At 40.4% G+C, this 24,751-nt stretch overlaps 1 protein-coding gene across 1 annotated transcript; it reads right to left on the bottom strand.

Annotated features, from left to right (window-relative positions):
- Positions 1-311: 311 nt before the first annotated feature.
- On the bottom strand, positions 312-21,164 carry vstm4b (V-set and transmembrane domain containing 4b). The gene is made up of 8 exons (XM_054767875.1): positions 21,077-21,164; positions 20,216-20,623; positions 8,166-8,222; positions 7,936-8,043; positions 7,755-7,788; positions 6,493-6,617; positions 5,969-6,030; positions 312-1,556 (listed from the first exon to the last, which is right to left on the bottom strand). The coding sequence occupies exons 1-8, from the start codon at positions 21,123-21,125 to the stop codon at positions 1,431-1,433; spliced, it is 969 nt and encodes a 322-aa protein (XP_054623850.1). The 5' UTR covers positions 21,126-21,164; the 3' UTR covers positions 312-1,430.
- Between the last annotated feature and the right edge of the window lie 3,587 nt (positions 21,165-24,751).

The following is a 24,751-nucleotide window of genomic DNA, read 5'->3' as shown; positions in this document are numbered from 1 at the left end:
AGCCCTCTTTCTTCCTACTCCTCTGAGTTGTGCAAGTGTAAACATGATTCATCCATCCATTTTCTATGCCGCTTATCCTAATTAGGGTCGCGAGGGTATGCTGGAGCCTATTCCATCTGACTTCGGGCGAGAGGCGGGGTACACCCTGGACTGGTTGCCAGCCAATGGCAGGGCACATATAGACAAACAACCATTCACACTCACATTCATACCTATGGACAATTTAGAGTCTCCAATTAACCTAACCCCCCCCCCACACACACGGGGAGAACATGCAAACACCACACAGAGATGTGTAAACATGATGTTCCTTAAAAAGTAAACCTTTATCACCACCATCACCATCACTTTTTTCACAGTACAGTTGGATAACAACAACATTTATAGTGTTTCCCACAGGACAGCAATCTATTTGTGGAGGTGGGTTGAAGAAGAGGGGAGGGGGCACTTGATGATATCATCATCTAATTTGCATACAGTAATCGGCCATGAAGCATGTGCATACAATTTTTGTAGACAAAAATGAGCAAAAACACGAAAAGCAAACCAAATATGTTTAAAAACATGAATTAAATTTCTTCTGTCGCATATTTTTGTGTTTTTTTATTTTTATGTCATGTTACAAGCAAGACGCAGTCCTGTGAGTGCTTCTAGATGGGGCTAGGGGAAGAAGAGCGATACCTGCATGTTGAAGCCTCCAAAAGTGTCCAACAAGACCAGAAAAAGTAACTGGATTTGTCGCTAGTTGCTTTTTTGCAAAACAAAATCAAGAGGAGTCTGAATACTCGCTAAATATAGTGACAAAGTCGCTAAGTTGGCAACACTGATCCCTCCTGGCATATGAGGAGTGTTAAATTGCGATGCCATCTACTGTGCAGACTTGGAACGACAAGCTACATTCCGTCCCATTGTAATGTGTTTATGAGCAAGGGCAAACAGATAGCGCTAAATCTATTTTTCGTGGTCAAAATGTATTCATGGCAGGCTGCCTCCAAATTGTCAGACCGAGCCCAAAACGGGATAGATGATTTGCATTCCTAATGTATTGCAAAATGTTCAATAGTATGCCTGGCAGCTATGCTAGCTCTCTATATCATAGCTACTGCTAAATTGCTATTGCTCTAAAGAACAAGGCTTTGCTAGCCTCATACTTGACACGCAGGCAGCTTCTTTTATGACACACTCAAAAGAGTTTCTAATATATCAACCGGATATCTTGAGCAAGATGTCAAAGATATCTTGAGCCAGTTTTGTGGTATTGTAGTAAATCCTGGACTTCACCATCACCGCCTGCGAAGGCAGTCAAAGTTCATACAAACATGATAGGTACAATTTCATCTCATTCATTCGAATACAAACATCAAAGACTATATAAATAAACAACCATATTTACATACTGTAAAGCACATTTAGGAGAGGAGTTTGCTTTTTCATAACTGCTGTTCCTCGAAAAGAATCTGAGCGTACACCGTGCCATTGTGCGAGGTCTTGGCTTCCGGGATGGGCTTCACCAGATCCAATTCTGCATAGGTCAGATTCTCCTCCACTATCTTTGGCTGGCGGTGTGAGGCCAGAGGAGCAAGAGGAAAAATGATGGCGGAGGAGACAGAAGAAAAAATAAAGGGTGAAGAAGGAGGAATGGGGTCAGTAGTGTCTACATTTTTATGAAAAAAGTAAATACAGTAGATTCCTTAAAATGCCACAGATTATTGGCTCAAATCTGTGGATCCGGACTAAACATTTCAGATTTATCTCTGATGCGCATGTTGCAAAATGACTCATAAGAATTTTTTAAAAAGTTATAGAACAGGCGATATTAGGGTGGATTTATACTACATAGTTCAAGTGACCGTAATTCAGATTTGTTTTCCCCTGTGGGGCCTAATTTGAATTGTGTTATTAGCTGGTATGCTGAACCAAAAAACTAATGTTGGGCATCCATAAATTCTAATCAGGCCTTGAGCAGGAGAATAATTAGTCTAGGTTAACTAAATAGTATGTAATGTGTAGCAAAGTGGACCCCCCACAGTCGCATTCATGGACCCATTTTTAAAAACATTTTTTTCAATTGTTATTTCTCAGAAAAATATATCCATGTCGGTAATAATTAATAAATATGTAAACATGCAAGTAAAATGTATAGCATACATCTACCACTGTTCAAAAAAGCTCACAATCTTTACATGTTTATGGCTTTGTCTTTTTATGTCACTGATAATATTTTTTCATCAAGCGATGAGATTTCATTCTTACTTCAGTGGTTTTTGAACGCACCATAGTCTACTATGAGAGCAAAAGTGAAACTTGCATAGAACTTCTACACCGTAATTCTGGTTCCATTTGTTGATCGATAATCTGCCATTATCATTCATGGTGAGTGCCTATACTTTTTAGATTTTTAAATTATGATTAGTAAGTGTGTGAGGCATATTGAAGAGTCACTCTTCAACAGCAACTCATTAATGCACATAATGGGACACAACTATTCAGCCAACAAAGCCCGCTATTAAAACACCTCCAAAAACCTTCATGGTTTTATATACCGTGGTGTGAAAAAGTGTTTGCCCCCTTCCTGGTTTCTTATTTGCATGTTTGTCACACTTAAATGTTTCAGATCATCAAACAAATTTAAATATTAGTCAATGACAACATAACTGAACACAAAACAATTTTTAAATTAAACTTTTTATTATTAAGGGAGAAAACAATCCAAAGCTACATGGCCCTGTGTGAAAAAGTGATTGTCCCCTAAACCTAATAACTGGTTGGGCCCCCCTTAGCAGCAACAACTGCAACCAAGTGTTTGTGATAACTTGCAATGAGTCTCTTACAGCGCTGTGGAGGAATTTTGTCCCACTCACCTTTGCCGAATTGTTGGAATTCAGCCACATTGGAGGGTTTTCCGGCATGAACCGCCTTTTTAAGGTCATGCCACAGCATCTCAATAGGATTCAGGTCAGGACTTTGACTAGACCACCCCAAAGTCTTCATTTTGTTTTTCTTCAGCCATTCAGAGGTGGACTTGCTGGTGTATTTTGGGTCATTGTCCTGCTGCAGTACCCAAGTTGGTTTCAGGTTGACGTCGCGAACAGATGGCTGGACTTTCTCTTTCAGGATTTTTTGGTAGACAGCAGAATTCATGGTTCCATTTATCACAGCAAGTCTGCCAGGTCCTGAAGCCGCAAAACAGCCCCAGGACATCACACTATCACCACCATATTTTACTGTTGGTATGATGTTCTTAATACAGCGTTACTTTTACGGCAGATGTAATGGGACACACACCTTCCAAAAAGTTTAACTTTTGTCTCGTCAGACCACAGAGTATTTTCCCAAAAGTCATCAAGATGTTTTCTGGCAAAATTAAGACGAGCTTTAATGTTCTTGTTCAGCAGTGATTTTGTCATAGAACTCTGCCATGCAGGCCGTTTTTGCCCAGTGTCTTTCTTATGGTGGAGTCATGAACACTGACCTTAACTGAGGCAAGTGAGGCCTGCAGTCATTTGGATGTTGTTGTGGGGTCTTTTGTGACCTCTTGGATGAGTCATCTTTGCACTCTTGGGGTCATTTTGGTTGGCCGGCCACTCCTGGTTCACCACTGTTCCATGTTTTCGCCATTTGTGGATAATGGCTCTCACTGTGGTTCACTGGAGTCCCAAAGCTTTACAAATGGCTTTATAACCTTTTCCAGACTGATAGATCTCGATTACTTTCTGGGGTGGGACAATCACTTTTTCACACAGGGCCATGTAGGTTTGGATTTTTAATCTCCCTTAATAATAAGTTTTTTTTTAAAAACTGCATTTTGTGTTCAGTTGTGTTGCCATTGACTAATATTTAATTTTGTTTGATTCTTATTTTTAAGCATTATCGGAATTTCATTCTTGGGCACACTGAATTCACATAGCGACATAGAAACGAACGCCTGCACCTAGCATTAACTTTTCCAAACACAAAAACAAAAACACAGCAGCAGTGGCGGCAGCTCCCATTTTTGTAGCCCTACCTTTTGGTAGTGGTCTGAGGCATTGTGAGCACGGTGCTGATTCTCTGTGAGCAATTGTGTGTGGTGAAGCTAGTCACTAGCCGGCTGGCGTGGCGAGGTGTCACTACACCACTGACGTAGTTCTTCGGCGTAACAATGTTCATAGTAATAATAACAATGTCGCTGTAGCTTGGTTAATATGCAGGTCACATTATGTAAATGGCCTGTTGTTGGCTATTTTTGAGTTTTTTTTCAGAAGGCTTTATGGGGGCCTCCCATTATGTGCATTCTTAGCTGCCTCTTAGCTGTTTTTATATCTGTAGAACGCACAGAAAAGCCAAAGACGTGTGTTTATGTCTCACATAAGAATTGTGGATGATGGGGAAAACGCCAAAAAAAGTGCAGTTTTCCTTTTAAGATAAGCAAATTGGGCAAACATAGAAAGTGCCATGTTCGAAAAAAATGTCTGTGAGTGACAGGGAGAAAAGCTCTTAAAAGCTTTGGGAGAAGTCGGTGGCACCTGTTGGTCTTGTTCGATGTTATTATTATTATTATTATTTTTATTACACTTCTAGATTCTGTAGCTCAGCGCATTGTCAGTCTAATTGCTTTTCATAGAGGCCTTCACAATACACACACTCACCCTCCATAACACACACCTCCTCACATAGGACAACTAGAGTTGCACATCACTCACAGATAACTAGGGATGTCCGATATCAGCCCGATATTGGAATAAAAATTGAATATTGGTCAATATCGGTGTAGGTTTTTCCTTATAATGAAAACCTTTTAAAAAAAACTGCTGTCGATAGGCCTATAGGTTCCTGTACGACAGAGCTGGCGTGCAGATAATGACCTCATCAAACCGCGTTGTGAAGCGTGTAAACAAGCCTTGGTAGCTGCAGTAACAAGCTTGCTCGCTCCGTGCCTGACTAACGTTATCTGTGGTTTGGAATTATTTCCAAGACTTCTTCCTTCAATACTTCCAATTTCAATCGTCAATCGGGAAATCATGGAGCGTATCGCACTGGATAACCAGCCCTTTTGTGTAAGATGCCGGATTCACCAAACGTGGAGTTCCTCGAGCCATGCTCTGTCATGCCCAACCACAAGTATTTCTCAGATGTTTTACAATGGTGTACCATGTTGTTTACAGTCATGTCGAGAAGCTAATTGCTGATGCTGTATCCATTAGCTTCACAACAGATATCTGGTCTTCAAGCGTTAGCCAGGTTAGCATGTTGAGCTTGACTGGTCAAAGGCTAGATAAAGACATTGTGTTAATTCCACAACAGAAGATGTTACACATATTGGTATCGGTTGATATTGGAATCGGAAATTGAGAGTTGGACAAGATCGGCATATCGCATATCGCAAAAAATGAAATATTGGACATGCCTACAGATAACCCATTAAAAAATACAGGGAGACACACAATAGATGCATTGTTCTCATTCACACAAGACACATGATTTTTTTTAAAATATAATGTCATAATATATTTAATAATATATCAAAGATGTTTCATTGTGTGGTTTGTGTTTTTTTAAGTGTGCAGAATTAGGGGGTACATGACTTCCAGTCAGATGTCTGAAGGGGTACGTGACTGTGTAAAGCTTGGGAACCGCTGATGTACGGCATAATATCAATTATCAATAAGATAACACTGACTGGTAGATTCATAGTGATTTCATAATGAATGGGGAACTTTACAGTGGGCTGAGATATCCTAAGAATTTGAGAAGTGGCTAAGGCTTAGCGGGTGTTGAGGACCTGAATGAAACAAACCTGTGGTCTGTAGTACTTTCGCTTTGAGTGGACAACACACGTAACCATATGAGTGAGTTTTTGATTTAGCATATAAGACAATGGCGATAAAAAACAAATGGAAGTGATTACTGCACAATGTTCCAGTCATTTGGCATCCATAATATAATCACAGAGAAGTACACAGTGTTTTGAAATGTGATGTGTACTCACCAAAACTACTTTCCTTGGTTGTGGTTTTAAAAGTTTTGGTTTCCTTTTGTCTCCAATGGGAACTGCAGAGTTGAAATAAAGGTTGGTGGGGGTTTTTAAATAGAAACCAGAGCAGCAAATATGATGTATGCATGACAAAGTACAATAAGCTGCGGCTTTGCAAAATAGCAACAATCAGCATTTGCAGTTCAGAAAAACAAAGCCCCAAACCATCAAGTGTTGAAGAATCCTGAGCCATCATTTTTTTTATATTGAGTTTCAGATCAACGTTTGAAATGTGGGAAAAGATCAACACAATGATAGAACTGATAGATGACGTTCCAGCAGCCAATTACCAAGTGCAACCAAGATATGGTTGGATTGGATTGAGAATCACCCAAGGTTACAGAGGCTGCATGTGATGCTAAGCGGAATGAACCCGAACATTCTGTTTCTACTTTTATGATGCATGTAATAAAAGAAAATAGACTGGGACAGATGAGGGTCTGTAGCTAAAGTTTTTTTTTGAATCGGCGTGCTTTCACCTTTTGCGGGTATCTCTGGTGGGATTTCCTCTTGGTAATGTTTGCTCTTTTTCTTTCTGTATCTTCTCTCCTTCTTTGGTAGGGCGGGAGATATGCTGACGACACTGGTGACAGTTTCTCCTGAGCTGCAATCAAATAACAGAGTATTATATATATTGAACAGCAAGTGCATTTTCACATTGAAAACCAAAAGACTGAGTCATCGATAAATGGATCACAGTAGACATTAGGAACTGATACCAATGCTTTGGCAAAGCAAGAGGTTTACAAAATAAATAACAGTTGTCAACTCAAACATTAGAATTGCCTATTTTATGCTCAAATATCTGTCTTTGGCATCCGTCAGTCTCGGAAGACTATGGATCTGCGCCTTGAGCTGTAGACTAGAGATGGGCGTTACTAGATTTTCTGATTCGATACAATATTGATTAGTTTTTGGGCATTTTGGCAATAAAACACATCACAAATACTGGCCATCTAACAACTTTAATGTGTATTTTTCATAACAAATTAGTCATGAAAAACTTCAATACTTTATTTTACACAATGTGACCAAAGTAGTTGAATTGGTAGCAATTAAAGACAAAGATTCAAGATTCAAGAGTTTTATTGTCATATGCATAGTAAAACAGGCAGTTATACTATGCAATGAAATTCTTATTCTGTTCATTCTCCCAAGAAAAGAAAGATGTCCCCTACAAAATGAATAATATTTGTCATATGCTTTGATCAGCTTCAGTCCTGGGGTTGTTTTGCAACACAAAAGCCTTTATGTAGTAAGTTACCTGGTCTAAAAAACGTGGAGGCCACACATTTTCTTTTTTTATTTATTAATTAATATCTATACTTTATGAGAGTAATCAATACTCATTCAACATCGATACCACAGAACTGATACGCCCATCATGGCTGTAATCTCTTATTTAGGAAAAAAAAGTTCAATTTCCGGTGTATACGGTGGAATCTCTGAGGTTGAACACAGGTTGCTTGTAGTCCTCTGACTTGTTTGAATTTTGAATTTCTTTCAAGTCAAAATGTTGTGTAAGGTCATGCAATTAAAAAAAAACCCCCCCAAATCAGCCAGAGAAAAATACAAATATGTGCAGGGTTAATCTTTTGATGTGAACTGAGCTCTCATGATGTACACTGAAATCTGTGCAACTTTAAAGGCTATCTTCCAACACAGCAATTCTGGATTGCATGATTTAAAATTATGCAGGTTCTATTGTAATATGTGTGAATACGTCAGCATTAAGTCTTACCTATTTTGAGAGCTTTTGACCAGGTGGTAATTATCTGCAAAGAAACAGCACGTAAGTCCAGTGAAGAGACAAAAGCCCTGTTTTTTAGCTGGTGAACAAGATGGAAGAGGAGGAGGAAGGAAACAGACAAAACATAGAGGTTAAGGGTCAATAGTGAGTTGTTTAATTTCTGTCGTGTGACCTTTTAACCGCTGCTTCCTCTGTATGTACTGGCAGGTTACCGCCACTGTGAACAGACACATGCACAGCAGGCCCACTGAGCAAATCAGCACGGCGCAAAGGTAAACATCTGAAACCAAAAAAAAAAAAAGAAGGTATTTCTGTGTTTAAATTGAAGTAGCATATCCTTTGGGCTGGGCTATTTTTGCCCACCAATGACTACACACACACACTATAAATATGACGACTTACCTTCAAACAAGCTCCACAAACTTTCTTTTTTGGCCCTGGTAGCTGGAAACACATGTACTGCACAAGAGAAAAAAACAGACACAAACAGTGAGCGAAGAAACATGTAAAGTCTATAGTCACCACTGTGACTTCCTTTGCTGCCAAACTAAAGTTACTGTACTGTTAAAACAAAGCTAAACATAGCAGTACAACTACTTGTCCTTTCATGTTGATGTTGCTGTGACACAAGTATGTCTTTAAACATACTTTGGGGATACAGGTTTCCACTACATGTAATTGATGGTGGCGGCCCGACACTACAAAGTAAAAGGTACCACACCTTAAGCATGTTTTTTTAACTTGAAAACAATGTTAAGTAATATATTGTATGAATGGATATACTGTATATGCTATATAGATTCATATATATCTTATTATTTATTTCCGCACCGCACATGTTGACCACCATTAGTTTGAAAACAATTTAAAATATGATAAGAATGTTTCAATGCGCTTTATTTTGATAAACACGCACCAAAATCGCCTGTCTGCCGTGTTGGCACTCGCTCACATGTGACCAGAAATAGTAAGCGTCTTGTGTGTTCTTTATTATCGTGTAAATAAAAAATAGTCCGTGAAATGTGTAGTCAATTGACGACAGCTTGCCACACGCAAAGCCCATCTCGGCCAGGCTGTGTGGTCTCTCACGTTTCAATCTCATTCGACTTTCTGGCATCTTTCAGCCATTTTGCACTGCCTCTCTGGTGGTAGCTAGCTAGATCACAAGCGAGCTAGAAGTGGCTATCATGTTCACGCTAACTTACTTTTTAAGGTGTCACTTAACAATGTTGCTCTCTTGTTATCATTATAATACTTAAGTCTTGTCTTCAAAACACAGGTTGTGTGACTAAGTTGTTGTCGGTGGTAGTAGCTGTCGGCTGTCCTAGAAATCCCTAGATGATGTCATTTGATGCTATCGTCTAATTTGCATATCATTTGCATATGATGATGTAAAATGCTGTAGGAAAAAAGCATAATCTCATAGGAGAGACAAAAAAAAGTGAGTAAAAACACGTTTGAGAAGTGGCTACGTCAATTACGTTTAGAACTACAAATAAACATAGGTCATTTTAAATTATCTATCATTTCATCAAAATAAAATAATATGAAAGACGCCCAGCGTCTCGCAAAGTTCTCCCATCACACTTTTTAAAATTACCACAATTGAACCGCAATTGGCCGCACGGTGGCCTAGTGGTTAGCATGTTGGCCACACAGTCAGGAGATGGGGAAGATCTGGGTTTGAATCTCTGTTTGCATGTTCTCTGCCCGTGTGAGGGTTTTCTCCAGTTACTCTGGTTTCCTCCCACATTCCATTCCAAAACATGCATGTTAGGGCATGAATGTGGTTGTTTGTCTATATGTGCCCTGCGATTGGCTGGCGACCAGTTCAGGGTGTACCCCGCCTCTCGCCCGAAGTCAGCTGGGATAGGCTCCAGCATACCTGCTACCCTAATTAGGATAAGCGGCATAGAAAAAGGATAGATGAACGGCATATAACAGATTATACTGTGTTTATTCTAAGGCTCACATGACAGATGTGGTTCGTGAGTAGCACACTCTTCTAGTCAATATATGTAATAACAATTCATTTGCATTTTCGATGCGTATAGCTCCACATCATGGATTGTGACTGCCTTTAGGCGGGTTGGACCTGCCAACAGCACCCGACGCTGCTCAAAATGCAGAACAATACGTGCTTTCACCATATCAGAAAACTCCCCAACAACGTCAGAAGAAGTCGTTAGATTTGTCGCGAGTTGCTTTCGAGAAAATATGTCGTCAAGGGTGATTGGAATGTCGCCAGATCTAGCGACAAAATTGCCAAGTTGGCAACACTGCTCGTAAGCTAGCAGTAGCTCACCAGCTGATGTTGAGTAGTTCACCAAAGAACATTTGAATCACCCCCCTCTTAATATTTGTATGTGTTCTATTCAAACGTGACGCCTGTAATTAATGACAAATGAGAACACTGACTGGAGATGTACTTTGTAAATAAAGTACAATTAAATGTTGGCTGTCCAATAAAACACAAATAGCTCACCTCTCCTTTGTTTTTGCCAAAGTAGCTTTAATAGCGCTGCTATTAGTTGGATACACTGTGTTATCATAACCCTGCACTCTCAATTTATAATGTTTATACAGGACAGATTTCTAGAACAAAAACATTTAAATTATTTTATCTTATTAATTGTGTTATTGGGCCGCACGGTGGTCTAGTGGTTAGCACGTTGGCCAACACAGTAACAGCTTGGCGATCGGGAAGACCTGGGTTCGATTCTCCCCTGGCATTTCTGTGTGGAGTTTGCATGTTCTCCCCGTGTGCGCGTGGGTTTTCTCCGGGTACTCCGGTTTCCTCCCACATTCCAAAAACATGCAGGTGAGGTTAATTGGCGACTCTAAATTGTTCATAGGTATGAATGTGAGTGTGAATGGTTGTTTGTCTATATGTGGCCTGCGATTGGCTGGCGACCAGTCCAGGGTGTACCCCGCCTGTCGCCCGAAGTCAGCTGGGATAGGCTCCAGCATGCCCCCGCGACCCTAATGAGGAAGAAGCAGTATAGAAAATGGATGGATGGATTGTGTTATTTTTAACTAAAAAAATATATTATTGAAGAATTAATTTCCCATGTATTACTTTTTACTAAAAACAGGCATCAAATTAAATTTAGATTTAGTACAAAATGTTGTACTTTTGTACTAGTCACATAGTACTATTGGACTAAATAGGTCAGGTCACAAAAAGTGGCTCTCAGCAACTTCGTCTTTAAATCAACAATTTTGCAATGCTTTTCCGTTCATGTTCTGCTGGTTGATGAAAATGAGAAGTTGTTTTCTCTTGTCGCCTATTGTTCTAAATCAGTGGTTCTCAATTATTTTTTGTCATGCAGAAATGTTGGAAATGGAAGCATACAAGCGTACTCAAGAGTCAAATCGCATGCCGAGTATGACAAATTCATACACGTTGGCAGGTCTGCACTAATATTGAAAGTCCTCCCTGCCTCTCACCCTGTCACCAACCCGCCCTCCCTGGGGGACCAGCCCTACTATTTGAGAAGCACTGTTCTAAATGGGCCTGTCAAATAGTGACTTCCATCTTGAATAAGATAAATAAACACCTAAAATAATGCAAAATGCCAGGAAGGTTGCAGTAATGCAAAGCGCAAAGTGATGGAACAAGGAATCACACACTCAGTTTTTCTTGTTCCAATGTGAATGTTATCGTTTTACTTACGGAACCATTTGTATTAACATGCGGACCACAGCAACTTTCATAAAATTTCTTTCATGTATATCGGGATTCATCATTGCGTAGGCCGGTGCTGTAGGAACTTTCACAGTGACATCACTTTTGCAGTGTACCTACAAGTATTTCCTCATGTCCAGCTATATGATCATATGAGATGATCTCATGCAGTGCTTTGTTCCAAGCATTACAAACAAATAGTGCGTGATGCCATAGAGCTAGATTAAAGTCAATGCTGCATTACTACAGTACATCCTGGTGTGGACCAGATTGGCCACTATAACTATAACTACAGGATGACGCTTTTATTGACTGTATCACTATGATATCGACATTTCTGTTAAAACCAACATGACAAGGGCTAAAATATCACAGAAGCTGCACGAGAAACACGTATTTCATCATCAACTGCAATGCTGTAGACCAGTTCCGGAAACCTAAGGTAAGTCCAGTCCAAGCCAGTGCAAAATAGCGGACATTGGGTGAGGTCTTACAAAGTGACAAAACACATGATGTATTGGGATGTGATGTCATTCTTTCTGATGTCATTAAATGGTTTTGGGGTGGGGCCAATGCTTCAGTTTTTGGTAATTAATGTTTGTGTATGTCTTTTCGGTTGCTGGAGGACTTTATATAGACCACTCAACTGGAGCAATTGTAGCTAATTGAGCTCAAAGAATGGGGCTTCCTTTTCCATTACACATGCAACAAAGTTGTTGATGAAGACGTCACGCCCTAAGTGTCGGTTTGTTTGTAGACCCAGTGAATGAAAAGTAAATAGCCAGCATCGGGAGAAACTAGATTCCTTTTAGGCAGAATGGAAGTACAAGGGGACGGACAACACAATGGTCCAATTCGTAAGTGCCACCAGCTATTGAGGCAAAAACTGTTGTGTCACCGAGTTTATATTTTCCAACTTTGTTTCAGGCCGCCGATTCCAACGAAGATTAGGGCGTGGAGCACCAAATGTGGGAGCCCTTCGAGTCAGTGTTTGTGTCTCCAACCAAGAGATGACCATTTCCTTTCAGGTGGTGCCAAGGCAACCTGGAGACACTGACAATGAAAACACTGACAACAACAATATTGCTGACATAGAAGGCAGCGATGGGAATAGTGAAGACATTGACAACAATCCTAGCAGTGACGGCACTGATGGCAATATCGAAGATTCTGACATCAGTAATGAAGACAGTGAAAACAATGATGCCAATATTGAGGACTTTGACGTCAGCAATGAGGACAGTGAAAACAATGATGCCAATATTGAAGACAACGATAGCGATAATGTAGATGGTGTTTCTGATAATGAAGACAATGCAAACATTGATGACAATGATGACAATATCGGGGAGCGGCATGACAATATTGAAGACAATGATTTCAATGTTGAAGACGATAATATTGATGCCAATAATGCAAATGTTGAAGACAACGATGACTACATTGAAAACAATGATGCGGATGTTGACAACGATGACTATATTGAGGACAATGACGCCAATGTTGAAGACAGCGACAATGATCCCAATAATGCAGACAGTGAGGCAACAACAGAGGAAAGCGACAGCGATGTAACTAGCGTTCAAAGTGACGATAATGATCACATTATCATTGAAAACCCAGAATTCAACATTTCAATGGGCGTGATGCCATTTTCACATGGCAATATTATGCAGAACATTTTCATCGAATTCCATGGAACGAATACGGACGGTTTTGAAAGTGACAATGAAGAGTGACAATGAGAGTAGTGAATAAAACATGGAAGATTGTGACCACAAATGCACACAATGTTGAATAGTCAAGTAAAACTGGGGGTGGTGGGGTGGGGGTGGGGTAGTTCTGTCAGTCAGGGCCTTTAATTCCTGTATAGACGGTAAAGTAGATGCAGGACCTTCTCTGGACCATCAAAGAAGAGGTACTCTGTTGACCCAGATATAACATTTTTTTTCACTAGAAAAAAGTCTGAAAAAGACAGCTTTATACATGCAAACCAACGGATGGTGCCAAATGACTCTGCTCCAGGTGAGTCAGAGCTTTTCTGCCTGTCACACACTGTTTATTGTGCTCTCCAGATAGTGCAGGGCAGTGAAAAAGTTTTTAAAAAATTACAAGCGTAAAGTATTTACAAAAATATTTAGTGATGAAGCAGTACTTCATTTACTCTGTTTCAAGCACAACACTACCTTCTTGTAATGCAATGTGATGCGATTCGATTAGATTCAATTCGATTTGATGCAGTTCCAACCTACTCCACTCTCACCAACTGTCCAACCTACTCACACCCCGAATGCATGGAAAAGGCCTCCTCATAAACCCCAGCCCCCTCCCACCAGGGCAAGAAAAAACTCCACAAAACCATCAATTAACAACACACATTATTCTGCTGCAACCATAATTAGCAAAAATGTAACATAACATATCTAACTAAATATCAACATTCCAGAACCAATAAACATGTACTTTGCAATTGATGAGTGTGCACCCCCGATGCACCGCTGTGTTGACTGTTAAGCGGGAACCATAGTAGATGTGTATGTAGGTATAGAGATGACTGTGTAGATAAGATGACTGTGTTAATCTAGAACAAGGTCTTTGAATGTTTAAGTTTCATAAAGCACTGAATGTGGCCTTTAGTACGTAAAGGCTTCTGTTACAAAGCCATGCAAGTTGCGTGGCAGTTTAGCTATAGCACCTCTACTAATCCCCCATGGTTTACATGGGTTGACTACTTTTCTCTGCGAGATATTTGTGTGAATTTAAGGACTGTAACTGCCATGATGTCATTGTGGCATTTATTTGCAGGTTCTGAGAGGCTTTGTCAGCGTGAGGCTGAACACACTGAAGCAATTAAATGATGGGATGAAGCTGCAGCACAACTGCTGTTATGCTCAACTAGAACGTGTCCTCTATTTACAGCAGCTTCAAAATACTGCGGAACAGAGTTGCAGTTAAAGTGGCGTGTATATGACAGTCCAACCCAACACTGGTTGCATCTGTACACTAATGTGCGACGGAGTGAATAGAGATTCTGTTTATTCATCATTTACTGAGTCAGCCTTTTCTTGCCATCCCCTTTTCTGTAATCCAAATGACAGTAGTGTGTGACTAAACAATACTCTCAATTATCCAACCTACAACTTCCTGTTGTTTCTTCTAAGATTTTGCATGTTTCTTTTCAGCAATACAAGCCTGCAGTTGTGTGTGATTTGTGCCCCTCATTTTGCCACTTCCAAAATATGCATAGTCCTCTTTTTTTTATCCTCCCAGCAGATGTGTACGTCCCCTCGGACTGATAACAGAGTACCCAAAGCATTCCAGAAAACGCCCTTGCAACGCTGCACTTACCCGTAGGCCCCCACATTACTGTACCTGATCTAAAGTTGTGCCAAGAAGAGTCTCGGCTCTCTTTTTCTTCTAAATCTGCCATGTTGGGTAGGTTTGTGTGTGAGAGGGAATGAGGAAACACCTGGAGTCCTGGACACCTGATGTCATTGGACCCCAGGGATTCCCCGTCCCACACACTCGCACATAAAGCATCATCCAACCAACGCTGACGTGTGGACCCTCATTCAGTTGTTTATTATTCTTGACCCTGAGCAGAAAGTTCCCCTACATTATGGACAGTTTATATTACTAAAAACATTTGTACATTCATTTAAACAGTACTAATTAAGTACTAAGTAAGTACTAATTAAATAGTAATTAAGAATTACTAGTCATGTCACAAATGCCCGGTCTTGTTGCTCGGCAGAGTTCACATGAGAAAATGAAAATGTCACATCAGGTTCATTTACTTAATAGGGATGTTTGATACTGGCATAAAAATGAGTAGGAAAGCCAATATCTCTATTCAGAACTGTTTTGTGTTAAATATTAAAATACATCTTCTATGGTACTTCCCTCCCTTCATAATTGACCTCTTTTTTGTTGTTCCATTCTGCTGAGTCTCTCTGCACTCTACATTGGGAGGAAACTCTTTTACTTGGCCAACGCCAACAGCTCGTCTTCAGGTCTGCGTGTCGGACCGACCCAGACTTGGCCCGGATCACAAAGTCACCCGACAAAGTCACAGGCCAAAAGGATCATGTCCACGGAAAATTGTGGTGACTGAATAATATCTAGTGTTATTTTAAAAGCTGTACTTATTTCTAATGTGAGCTGACGAGCACCACAGACTTATGGATTCAGATTTTGATTATGTACGTCACGAGTGATTATGTATATTTTTAGATTCAAGGTGGGATTGTTTTAGTCATGGCAAACACATTTTCTATACTGCTTAACCTGACACTAAAACTAACGTGTTTAAAATGTGGTTGCCATTTCTCAACAAATTTCAACTTTAAAGAACAAATTGTGCAGCTTGTTCATAATGCATTGCTGGAAGTACTGGTCAGGGCCAGCAAGGCCTTCTCTGCTGGCCGAAACACTATCGGAAGCACTGAACTACACTTACAACTGAAATTCTAGCATTTGTTCTATTAAATTGTATTAATTTCATCCAACAGTCAATTATTTTCATTTAGTAGAGTGTCTCTTGGCTGCGCTGCTTCCAGTAGTGACTGTGCATGTATGTTTTTTTTTGTCAGCTCCTATGTGTTGACATGTTAATCTGATCTGCCGAGGGCCTTCAGAATCAGGAGTGCTGGCCACATACACATACACACTATTAGCAATTGTGTTGTTTCTTTAACCATTCATTTCAGAATTGCCTCTCAGGGCTAGCTTGCCCAGTGACGTCAGTATTATTCTGTCCTCTGATTGGTTGATCAGAGCAAAACTGAAAGACAAGCCAAGTTATGCCAACAATGGCTGACTCAGAGGAGATCTGGTGATCTACTGTATCTGGTGAGTAGTTTTTTACTTTAAAGGTTTTATATTTTTGTCATGTTATTAGATGACTATTCATTGTGAACTGCTCCAGATGATGTTGTAGTGTAGATGTTTGAGATGTACTGTAGATGTTTGAGAATGTCCTTAATCACCGAGCTGTTCTTTTTAAGCTTGTTACATTTGGCTGAGCGTCAACTTTATAACCGCTTTATACCGCTGATCACCCGTGGAAATTAGTCACTAACTCGAAGATACTATCAAGAATCTAGTTCAGGCGTATTGGTGACTATGTAATAAAAGTAAGGGCACTTGTTATTATCAATACAGTATTGGTATTGACAGTTGATTATTATCCGGGTGTTCCCTTCTTGCTAAGTGCCCACATAGCTTAGTTGTAACAAAACTTGCGCTCTACATGAATGGTTATGGTTCGGAACCTTCCTGTGGACAATATTGATTATAATTATTTCTTTGTTTTGTGCAGCTGGCTCTCACGATGCGAAAAAAATTCTGGCCGTTTAAGTCCCCACTGAAGGCCCAGGTACCAAATGCACCTCCCGCCATTGACTGGAAGATCATAGAATGAATTGTCCAATCCGGTTAACACGTTATGCTTCTTACGGCCTATATTTGGTTATTATTTTAAAAATTCCTATTCTATTATCACTGTGGTCCTCAATTTATCACTTGTAGTTACAGTAGTAGCTCATTTGAACACAAAAGTTCTGTAGGAATAGCAATCTGTCATTCGCTAATGGGCAGCTTAATTTACTGTAACTTTGCTATATAATCTCACAGTTCTGAAGTGGATTCTGTTGCGTGTCACAGAGAAGCTAGAGCCTTTCCCAGTTGACTGTGAATGAAATATAGACCACAGTCACCAAATGACTTTTTCTCAAGAGGTTTTCTTCCTGTCACACCGGTGACCTGGAGAGAGCCGCTTGAAAGAAGTGTCTCAAAGGTTGGGCAAGTTAGCAAACAACAGAGGAGTGATGATGCTACTTTTAACGTAATGGGGAAACATCTTTTTTTGGCTTTGATTTAGTCTTATTTGCATCCATATGGCATTAAAAAACATGCACACCTCCAGTCACTGAGCAGGAATCAATCCCATGTTGGCAGCTCAAAAGTCAGCCAAGGAAATTCCTATACTGCCAGTGACAATAATAACATACAGTATATGCCTTTAAAATTAAATACTTTAAATAATTTAAATACATATCTGTTACTTTAAGACTAAGAAGCAGACCAAGCAGGAAAAAAAACAGCCAAAAGTTTGCCGTATGCTTTGTTATGAAAATAAAGAGGTTTATGTCCCACATGTGTCATCCATTCCACCCAGTGAGTCAGTAGAAGCAGCACTGAAAGCCCACACTGCCTCCGCTCATACACCAAGCTCATCTACTCTGTCTAAGCCGCAAGTTATTGCCACGAATAATGCTTTTATATTCAGACTGGATCGCCACCAATGACATTTCTCCCTCCAAATCAAAAGCAGGAAAATGCATTTCGCTTGCCACTGGAGAAAGGAGGGGTTGCATTTTTTCTGCTTGCAACTAGAGCTCTGCTGCTGAGTTGACTTACCTACATCTGTATGCGTAATGTAGAGATACTTGGCTGAAGCGGTAATAAACATGGCACATGGTCAAAGTCATCTTTATGGCTCTTTGCTGATGGGGGCAGATTTAACACTGCACAGATATGTTCTGCTTAAACCTCAAACAGCTTGATCACATATGGGAGCTGTTTAAAACATCTGCAGCTACATAGAGCATCTCTGTAGACCGACCTGTGTAAAAACGGGGTTTCACTTTTATTAAAACATTTGACAGTGCTTCTGTTGTGGTAACAGAAATAGCTGTCAAGTCTCCACCCTCCATAATTAACACAGTGAAGTCATTCTGTAAGAAACTCACCACGGCTACTGGCTTGTCTTTGTGAGAATGAATGGTAGTACAGCTACTAGTAATTTGAATAAGAATAATATTTATATGTCATTAGTTTTACACTTAACAATATAGTGACCACTGACTTTAGACTTTGAGTAACAAACAGGAGTGGACTCATCCCATTTCATCCAGTGACCCACCAGCCCACCCACCACCCATCATGTAATTTACATTATAGATATTTTATATTTAATACAGAGCTGTGACTCAATTGAGAAACACATTTGTCTAATTTAACTTCCCGTTAATACTTGGTACCATTAGCCCCTATTTTTTCCCATTAGGGTTTTTAGGCATAAATGTTTGTGACCCGCAATTCTGCCTAGCAACAAGCGGGGCAGGGCAATGTAAGCAGAAACAGAAAGTCAAGCAATTTTGTTAATGCACATTCCTACATCTGCAAGACAGTTCTAATCACTATTTGAGTCGTTTGTTTGAGTTACAAATGAAACAGTAAGGAATACGGTAGTTTTAGTGGTGCCTGTACTGTATGTCGTCTACTCAAGCCACTGGTGTCTTAACAAATGTCGTAGTGAGGATGGATGACAGGCTGATGGCGATGTTTCTTTTAATGCCATGCGATTGCCCCACAGTACGTTTGAGATACTGCAACAAGGAACTTTCCCAATGTTAATGGTGAGTTATTATGTTTTATTATTGCTTATCATGTCTACTATATTAGGTAATATCAGTATAAAGATGACTATAGTGGTGTCATTTCATGTTTACAGGGCTCAAATAATGTCAAACAGGTTTTCTCTGCTCTAACTACGAAAATATTACATTTATTAACATGGAATCCTACTTCGTGGAAATTCACTTTTTGCGGTCTGGTCTACGGTCTGTGCCCACTTAACCATGATAAAGGGATGACTGTAGGGATGACAAAAGTGAATAACCGCTGGTGTGGCTGTGGGCAACCTCTTGATGTAGTTTTTTCTTCACTCCACAAGATGGCAGTAACTGCATTTGAAGTATCATGAGAGGTCAGCATCCAGAAAATTTGTAAGATAAGATAAGATGTTGCAAGATCATTTAAACCTGCTATAAAAGCCTGTTGTGCCGGCGATCAAGTCTGGTCCTTGTCTCACTATCAATTACTGTGATAGTAGATATTACTGTGACATTAGTGACCAATGTAGAATATTACCTTCACAATTTAAATGCTTGTAAGCTTGTATAAATGGCTTATATTTGTATTTTAGCTCATTTAGCCATTTTAATGCTTGGAAATACTTAATTTAGGCAAAAACGCATGAACAATTTGCTTAAATATGCATATTTACACAAAACAGAATGACTTATTAATTAATGTACGCTTGAAAAAACATGATAGAGTGAAGCCACAAAATTCTAACTGCGATGTGGCGAGGGACGACTGTATGCTGTAAACAAGTGAATGACTTGACGTGAAGTTTGGAAATAACAGCCTCTCCGATAATGGACTGCTTCTAATTAACACTGACCTCTTTGTGGTTTAGGTAAACAAACGCTTTGGCCATAGTTTGGAGCATTTACGGTATGTACGCTATAAGTCAAGCTACAAGGAGAAAAAGTAGCATCTGTCAATGTACCACCTCAGTGACAGTCCGTTGTAGCTCTTAAATTGTGTACAACGAGGTAGAAGTCAAACACTTCTAGAGCTCATGTAAACCGACTGCTTCATCTCTGCAGACCAGGGTCCACAGATGAGAGTTGAGCAGCGTGAGCGGACAAGCTAAAAGAATCGAGCTGTCAACTCGTCGTCCAGCGCGGTTCTTAGGGTGTCAGTGAGCGTTACACTCACCCCACTAAACCTCACAGCACCAATGTAACCCGACGGCTCTGCCCCTTCGGCTCGGACCACGGCCCACCAAAGGATGGTCGAGACCACTAGCCATCAAGCCAAAAGCCTGAGCTGTCAACTCATCGTCCAGCGTGAGCCTTAATGCATCAGGGACTGAGCTTTACTAAAGTACCTTCGCATCCGTTACACTCACCTCTTAGTTCAGTTGTAGCTGTACAGTTGGATGAGGCCTTCCAGCGATCCTGGTGCTTTTTAAACTCCTGTACCCGACATATGTAGAGACCTCTGTCACCCTCTGACACATTCAAGATCAACAAGTCAAAGACCTTGCCCTGCTTCACCACCGTCAGCTTCATCTTCGGCCACGAGAAACTCTTTGTGTAGTTCCCATAGAAACGGGCCTTTCTCATGTTGACGCGAGCTATGAGGAGTTCATCTTCCGGCCTGTCTGCGCCCGCCGGTAGAAAGGTCCATTTCACTACGGGTAAAGCAGCATTGCGGCGCCGCTGGGAAACTACACATTTGAGTGTGATGTTTTGGCCCTCCTGGGCCATTGTGAAGGGGGAAGGGGTGATGGTGACGTTTATGGTGGAACACAAATCTGTGGAAGCAGGTGAAACAAGATATACGGTATTAGCAATAGCTTCTGTTCAGTTACATTTTGGTGAGAATCTTCTTTCTTAAACTAGGACTTTTCTTTTAGTAAACAAAATTCTGTACTTGGTATTAATAAATTAGTAAAGCTATTAATAAAACAACATTATTGTGGCTTGAAATAGGGTAGAACTGTACCGCATCATCCTGAGGGGTGTCATTTTTTTTTTGCCTTTTCATGTGATAAATGCAGTTCAAACTACATGCATTACCAGTTTTAACAGAAATGAACTGAAGTAATTTGGTTTATCACTGACATACACGTTCCTGTCACAGATGCAACTTGCAGGAGTACAGAAATAACTTTATAGATCATAAGATGCTCAATTACTCCCTCCTTACCAGATGTGTTGTCTTTGTCCCATGCTTTCTAATAGAGCAAACAATAATTTTTTCCTACCTCCCAACAGCGCTTGAATGAGGACAGCAAAGACCACAGAGGAGATCATTTTCCACGACTGCAGCCTCCATAAAGTTCAGTGGTTGTGAGGAAAAGCAGCCTAAAGTTTCCTCCGCCTCCTTTTCCTCTTTTTCTCCCACTTTTCCCCCCTCCAACAGGGCAGTGTAATATGAAACACTGCACACTGTTGCTTCAAGAACCTCCCCTAGCCCTCCCCCCTGCTGTCTCACACATGCACACCAGCACACACACACACACTATTTGCATCTGGCAAAAGAGTGGGGAAACGTGAGTTCCTGCATTTAGGATGGAGGACGGCAAGGAGCAATGTGGTGGAGGGTGACACCGACAAAATCAGACTTCCAGCTGTGGAGAGACCTCAAGTCAGGGCTTTTATTTCCACACACACACACACACACACGCACGCGAACACACATTTTGACAAGGGAGGGGGTGGCAAGGGGTGAATTAGTCTGTGCTTGTGTCTGGCCATATAGATCTCTTTATACAGAATAATTCTGCATTAAATGTTGCTTACAAACTGGTGTGGTTGATGGTAATTGAATTTAATATTGTGCATGTAAGCCTTTACATCTTCCATTATGTTGCTACCATAAAGTCGCTCATGTAATAGGGTCTCAAAGATTTTTAATTAAACAAAAAAAAAAAAGATTTTTGCATTTTTGGAGTCTTGGGAGACTTTTTATTGCACTGGATTATTTGAATGTATTTATATCATGTTACTATTCTATATTTATTATTATCTATTGTATACTACTCTTTTACTATATTATAAAATATATATATATATATATATATATATATATATATATATATATATATATATATATATATATATATATATATATATATATATATATATATATATATATACTGTATAATTATTGTATAATAGCAGCTGTAATGCTGAATTTATTTTGAACTTCATGCTTTTATTTTGAAATGTACCAAACGGGACAGCACAGACATACTGTGAGCATGGATGTATGTGAGAAAATGTATCACAGTACGTCATTAATAGTTACTGTATCATTGGAGGAACACAACTACCCAGATCGCAAATGAGACATAGGATACACCCACCGCCAAGAGAGGAGCCTCCAGGGGGTCTGAAGCAGGGGGACCCCGCCAAAGACTGCCATACACAGTGCCGGCCAGGCCCACTCGCCGCCCAAGACCCACCTACCAGGGATACACACAGACCCCCGGCACCAGAGAGGGCAAGAGCCCGCCACAGCACCCCCTCCCCCTAGCAAGACAGAGTGGAGCCTCCAAATGCAGCCAAAACATGCACCACCGCAGAGAGAGGCAGCGGGTGTCCCAGCAGACAGCTGCCCTCATAACCATGGCAGAGTCCCCGGTAGCCAGTTCTCAACCCAGCCAGCAACTTTGCCCCGTGGTGTATGAAGGTGCCAGACCCCGACCCTGGGTCCATGTGTTGGTCCCCTCAGCCTTCAGTGTTGGCGGCCTTTTTGTGTGGATAAAATCATAGTGCTGTACAGTATAGTATAGTACAGTCTGTCTTCGACTAAGGACTTTCATAGTCGAATCTGATTCGTTCGATTTTGTCCATAGTTGACTCAGAGTACTGTGGATGCTGTGGAGTCGTACCTAATCCATTTTGTTCACTAAAGGCCGCACATTAGGGAGGAAAATGCTCGTTAAGGAGAGTGTGCTGTGTTAGCTTGATCTTAGCTCATATTCTTCTGTGCCTTGCTCGCCTTTGTTTATATTCTCGACGCCGCTTGCGAGCACTTCTGCCCGGTGTGTCGTAGTGTGTGTCGTAGGCGTGTAACGGTACACTAAAATGTAATTTCGGTTCGGTTCAGTTTCTTGAAGTGCACGGTTCGGTAAATTTCCGGTACAAAAACGGCAGAAAAAATGACTTAAAATGCTTTTATTAAAAAAAATACAAGTTTAGTTTTTTTTAAATAAATAAAAGCGACCCATTTGGGTGATATTTCAAATAAATTAGACTGAGTTTTTTAAAATAAAAAAAATAAAAATAAAATAAACTGTTGTATTTAAACAATTGTTTAAGCATTGTGGCGAAATGTAATGGACAGTTACAGTTAAGTAGCTCTCTGTTGCATGTAAAGTCCAACAATCTGTCGTAAGTGAAATAGCGGACACGTGAGAGCTCATTGACGACATCACTTTTAGCTTTTTCATAAAGTGCTTTTCGAACTTTCTGGCTAAAGTGAGGACGTGATGGTATTTCATAGCGAGGTTCAAGAACTTTAATCATAGACAGTCACGGAAAAAAATGATTAGACCACCCTTGTTTCTTCAGTTTATTGATCCATTGTAATGCCTGGTACAACTAAAGGTACATTTGTTTGGACAAATACAATGATGATAACAAATATAGCTCATAAGAGTTTAATGTAAGAGCTGATATCTAGCAACTTCCATGTTGTTTTTCCTTGACTGTACTTAAAGCCAGCGCTCTCACAAACTGAATATGGACGTAATCTCGTGGTTATAAAACCTCCAATACCATGTGTTACTGCTTTGGCCCGGTCAGAGTTGCTTGCTAGAGGTTGTTTATATGCTGAAGTTATGGGTGTTTGCACTAAGCTGGTTTTCTTTCTTGTAGATGTAACATTCACTACTTTAAGTGCGCTAACATGTTAGACGTGTTTCCACAGCATACCCGATATCCGTGGAACAATGTCGACACACAACTTTGGATTTATCCACTTGCCTTTGTCCATCCGTAATTTTAACAAGGAAGCCAAAGTGTTCCCAAACAGGAGACCGTAGTGAGATTGGAGGGTCTTCCAGCTCAGTCTTCTCACTTGCATTTGCCATGATGCCGTTTGTCACGCCTGCGAGTTACTAGCATTCTTCCCCCACGGTCAGTGGTGTCTGGCATCCGTGCGGAAACTCGCCCACAGGACTTTAGTTCCGCGTGAAACACTAAGATCACTCTAGTAATAAATTTATGAGATGAATGAGAAAAATAGCATAAAATATAACCGAAACGGTACGCGAGTGGACCGAACCGAACATGCAGAACCGAAACAGTTCAATGCATCCGTGTCAACCGTTACACCCCTAGTGTGTAGACTATGGTACTCTGGAGACCTCAGGGAAGAGATGAAGATTGGTGATAAAAATGTTGGTCCTGCGAAATCCAATATACAAAAGCTCTTGTCCAGTGTAAGATGTTAAACCAAACCTGATATAAGCAAAATAATGACTTTAAAATTGCAAATCTGGAAGTGTGTACACGCTGCCATCTTGATTATAGGTCTTCTGTTCAACACACACGTCATTTTCAATTCTTAATTAACACAAATTAGACTGAGTTTGTAAGTATCCTTGGGCAAGATACTGAATCCCCAGTTGCTAAGTAAATGTGCTAAAGTGTCAAAGTGCTTTGAGTGCCTTGGAGTTGGAAAAGCGCTATACAAATGAAAGACCATTTACATACAATTTCCATCCATCCAAGTTCTACAAATACAATCTTTTGAGTCCATCACGGCTTTCCTGGAGTAATACTGCCCCCATGTGGGCGATATCAATATTTTTGCCAGTGCTTGGGCCTGTCTTTGTTGCTAAATCATGAGAGTGTACTAGTATATGTGTCAGTAGAGCAGCTGGACAACAAGACACAAATACACATGCGTCTGGGCACACCAGTTTCTG

Source organism: Dunckerocampus dactyliophorus, chromosome 2 (genome assembly GCF_027744805.1).
Source record: "Dunckerocampus dactyliophorus isolate RoL2022-P2 chromosome 2, RoL_Ddac_1.1, whole genome shotgun sequence".
NCBI lineage: Eukaryota > Metazoa > Chordata > Actinopteri > Syngnathiformes > Syngnathidae > Dunckerocampus > Dunckerocampus dactyliophorus.
The sequence above is the reverse complement of the archived record's forward strand: the minus strand, read 5'-3'. Positions and strand labels throughout refer to the sequence as shown.

Coding starts and splice junctions, on each gene's coding strand:
- vstm4b (XM_054767875.1), bottom strand. CDS start 21,125: ATGATCTCCTCTGTGGTCTTTGCTGTCCTCATTCAAGCGCTGTTGGGA. Junction 20,624..21,076: donor CATTCAAGCGCTGTTGGGAG/GTAGGAAAAAAT, acceptor CTGCTTCCACAG/ATTTGTGTTCCACCATAAAC. Junction 8,044..8,165: donor TTTGTGGAGCTTGTTTGAAG/GTAAGTCGTCAT, acceptor TTTTGGTTTCAG/ATGTTTACCTTTGCGCCGTG.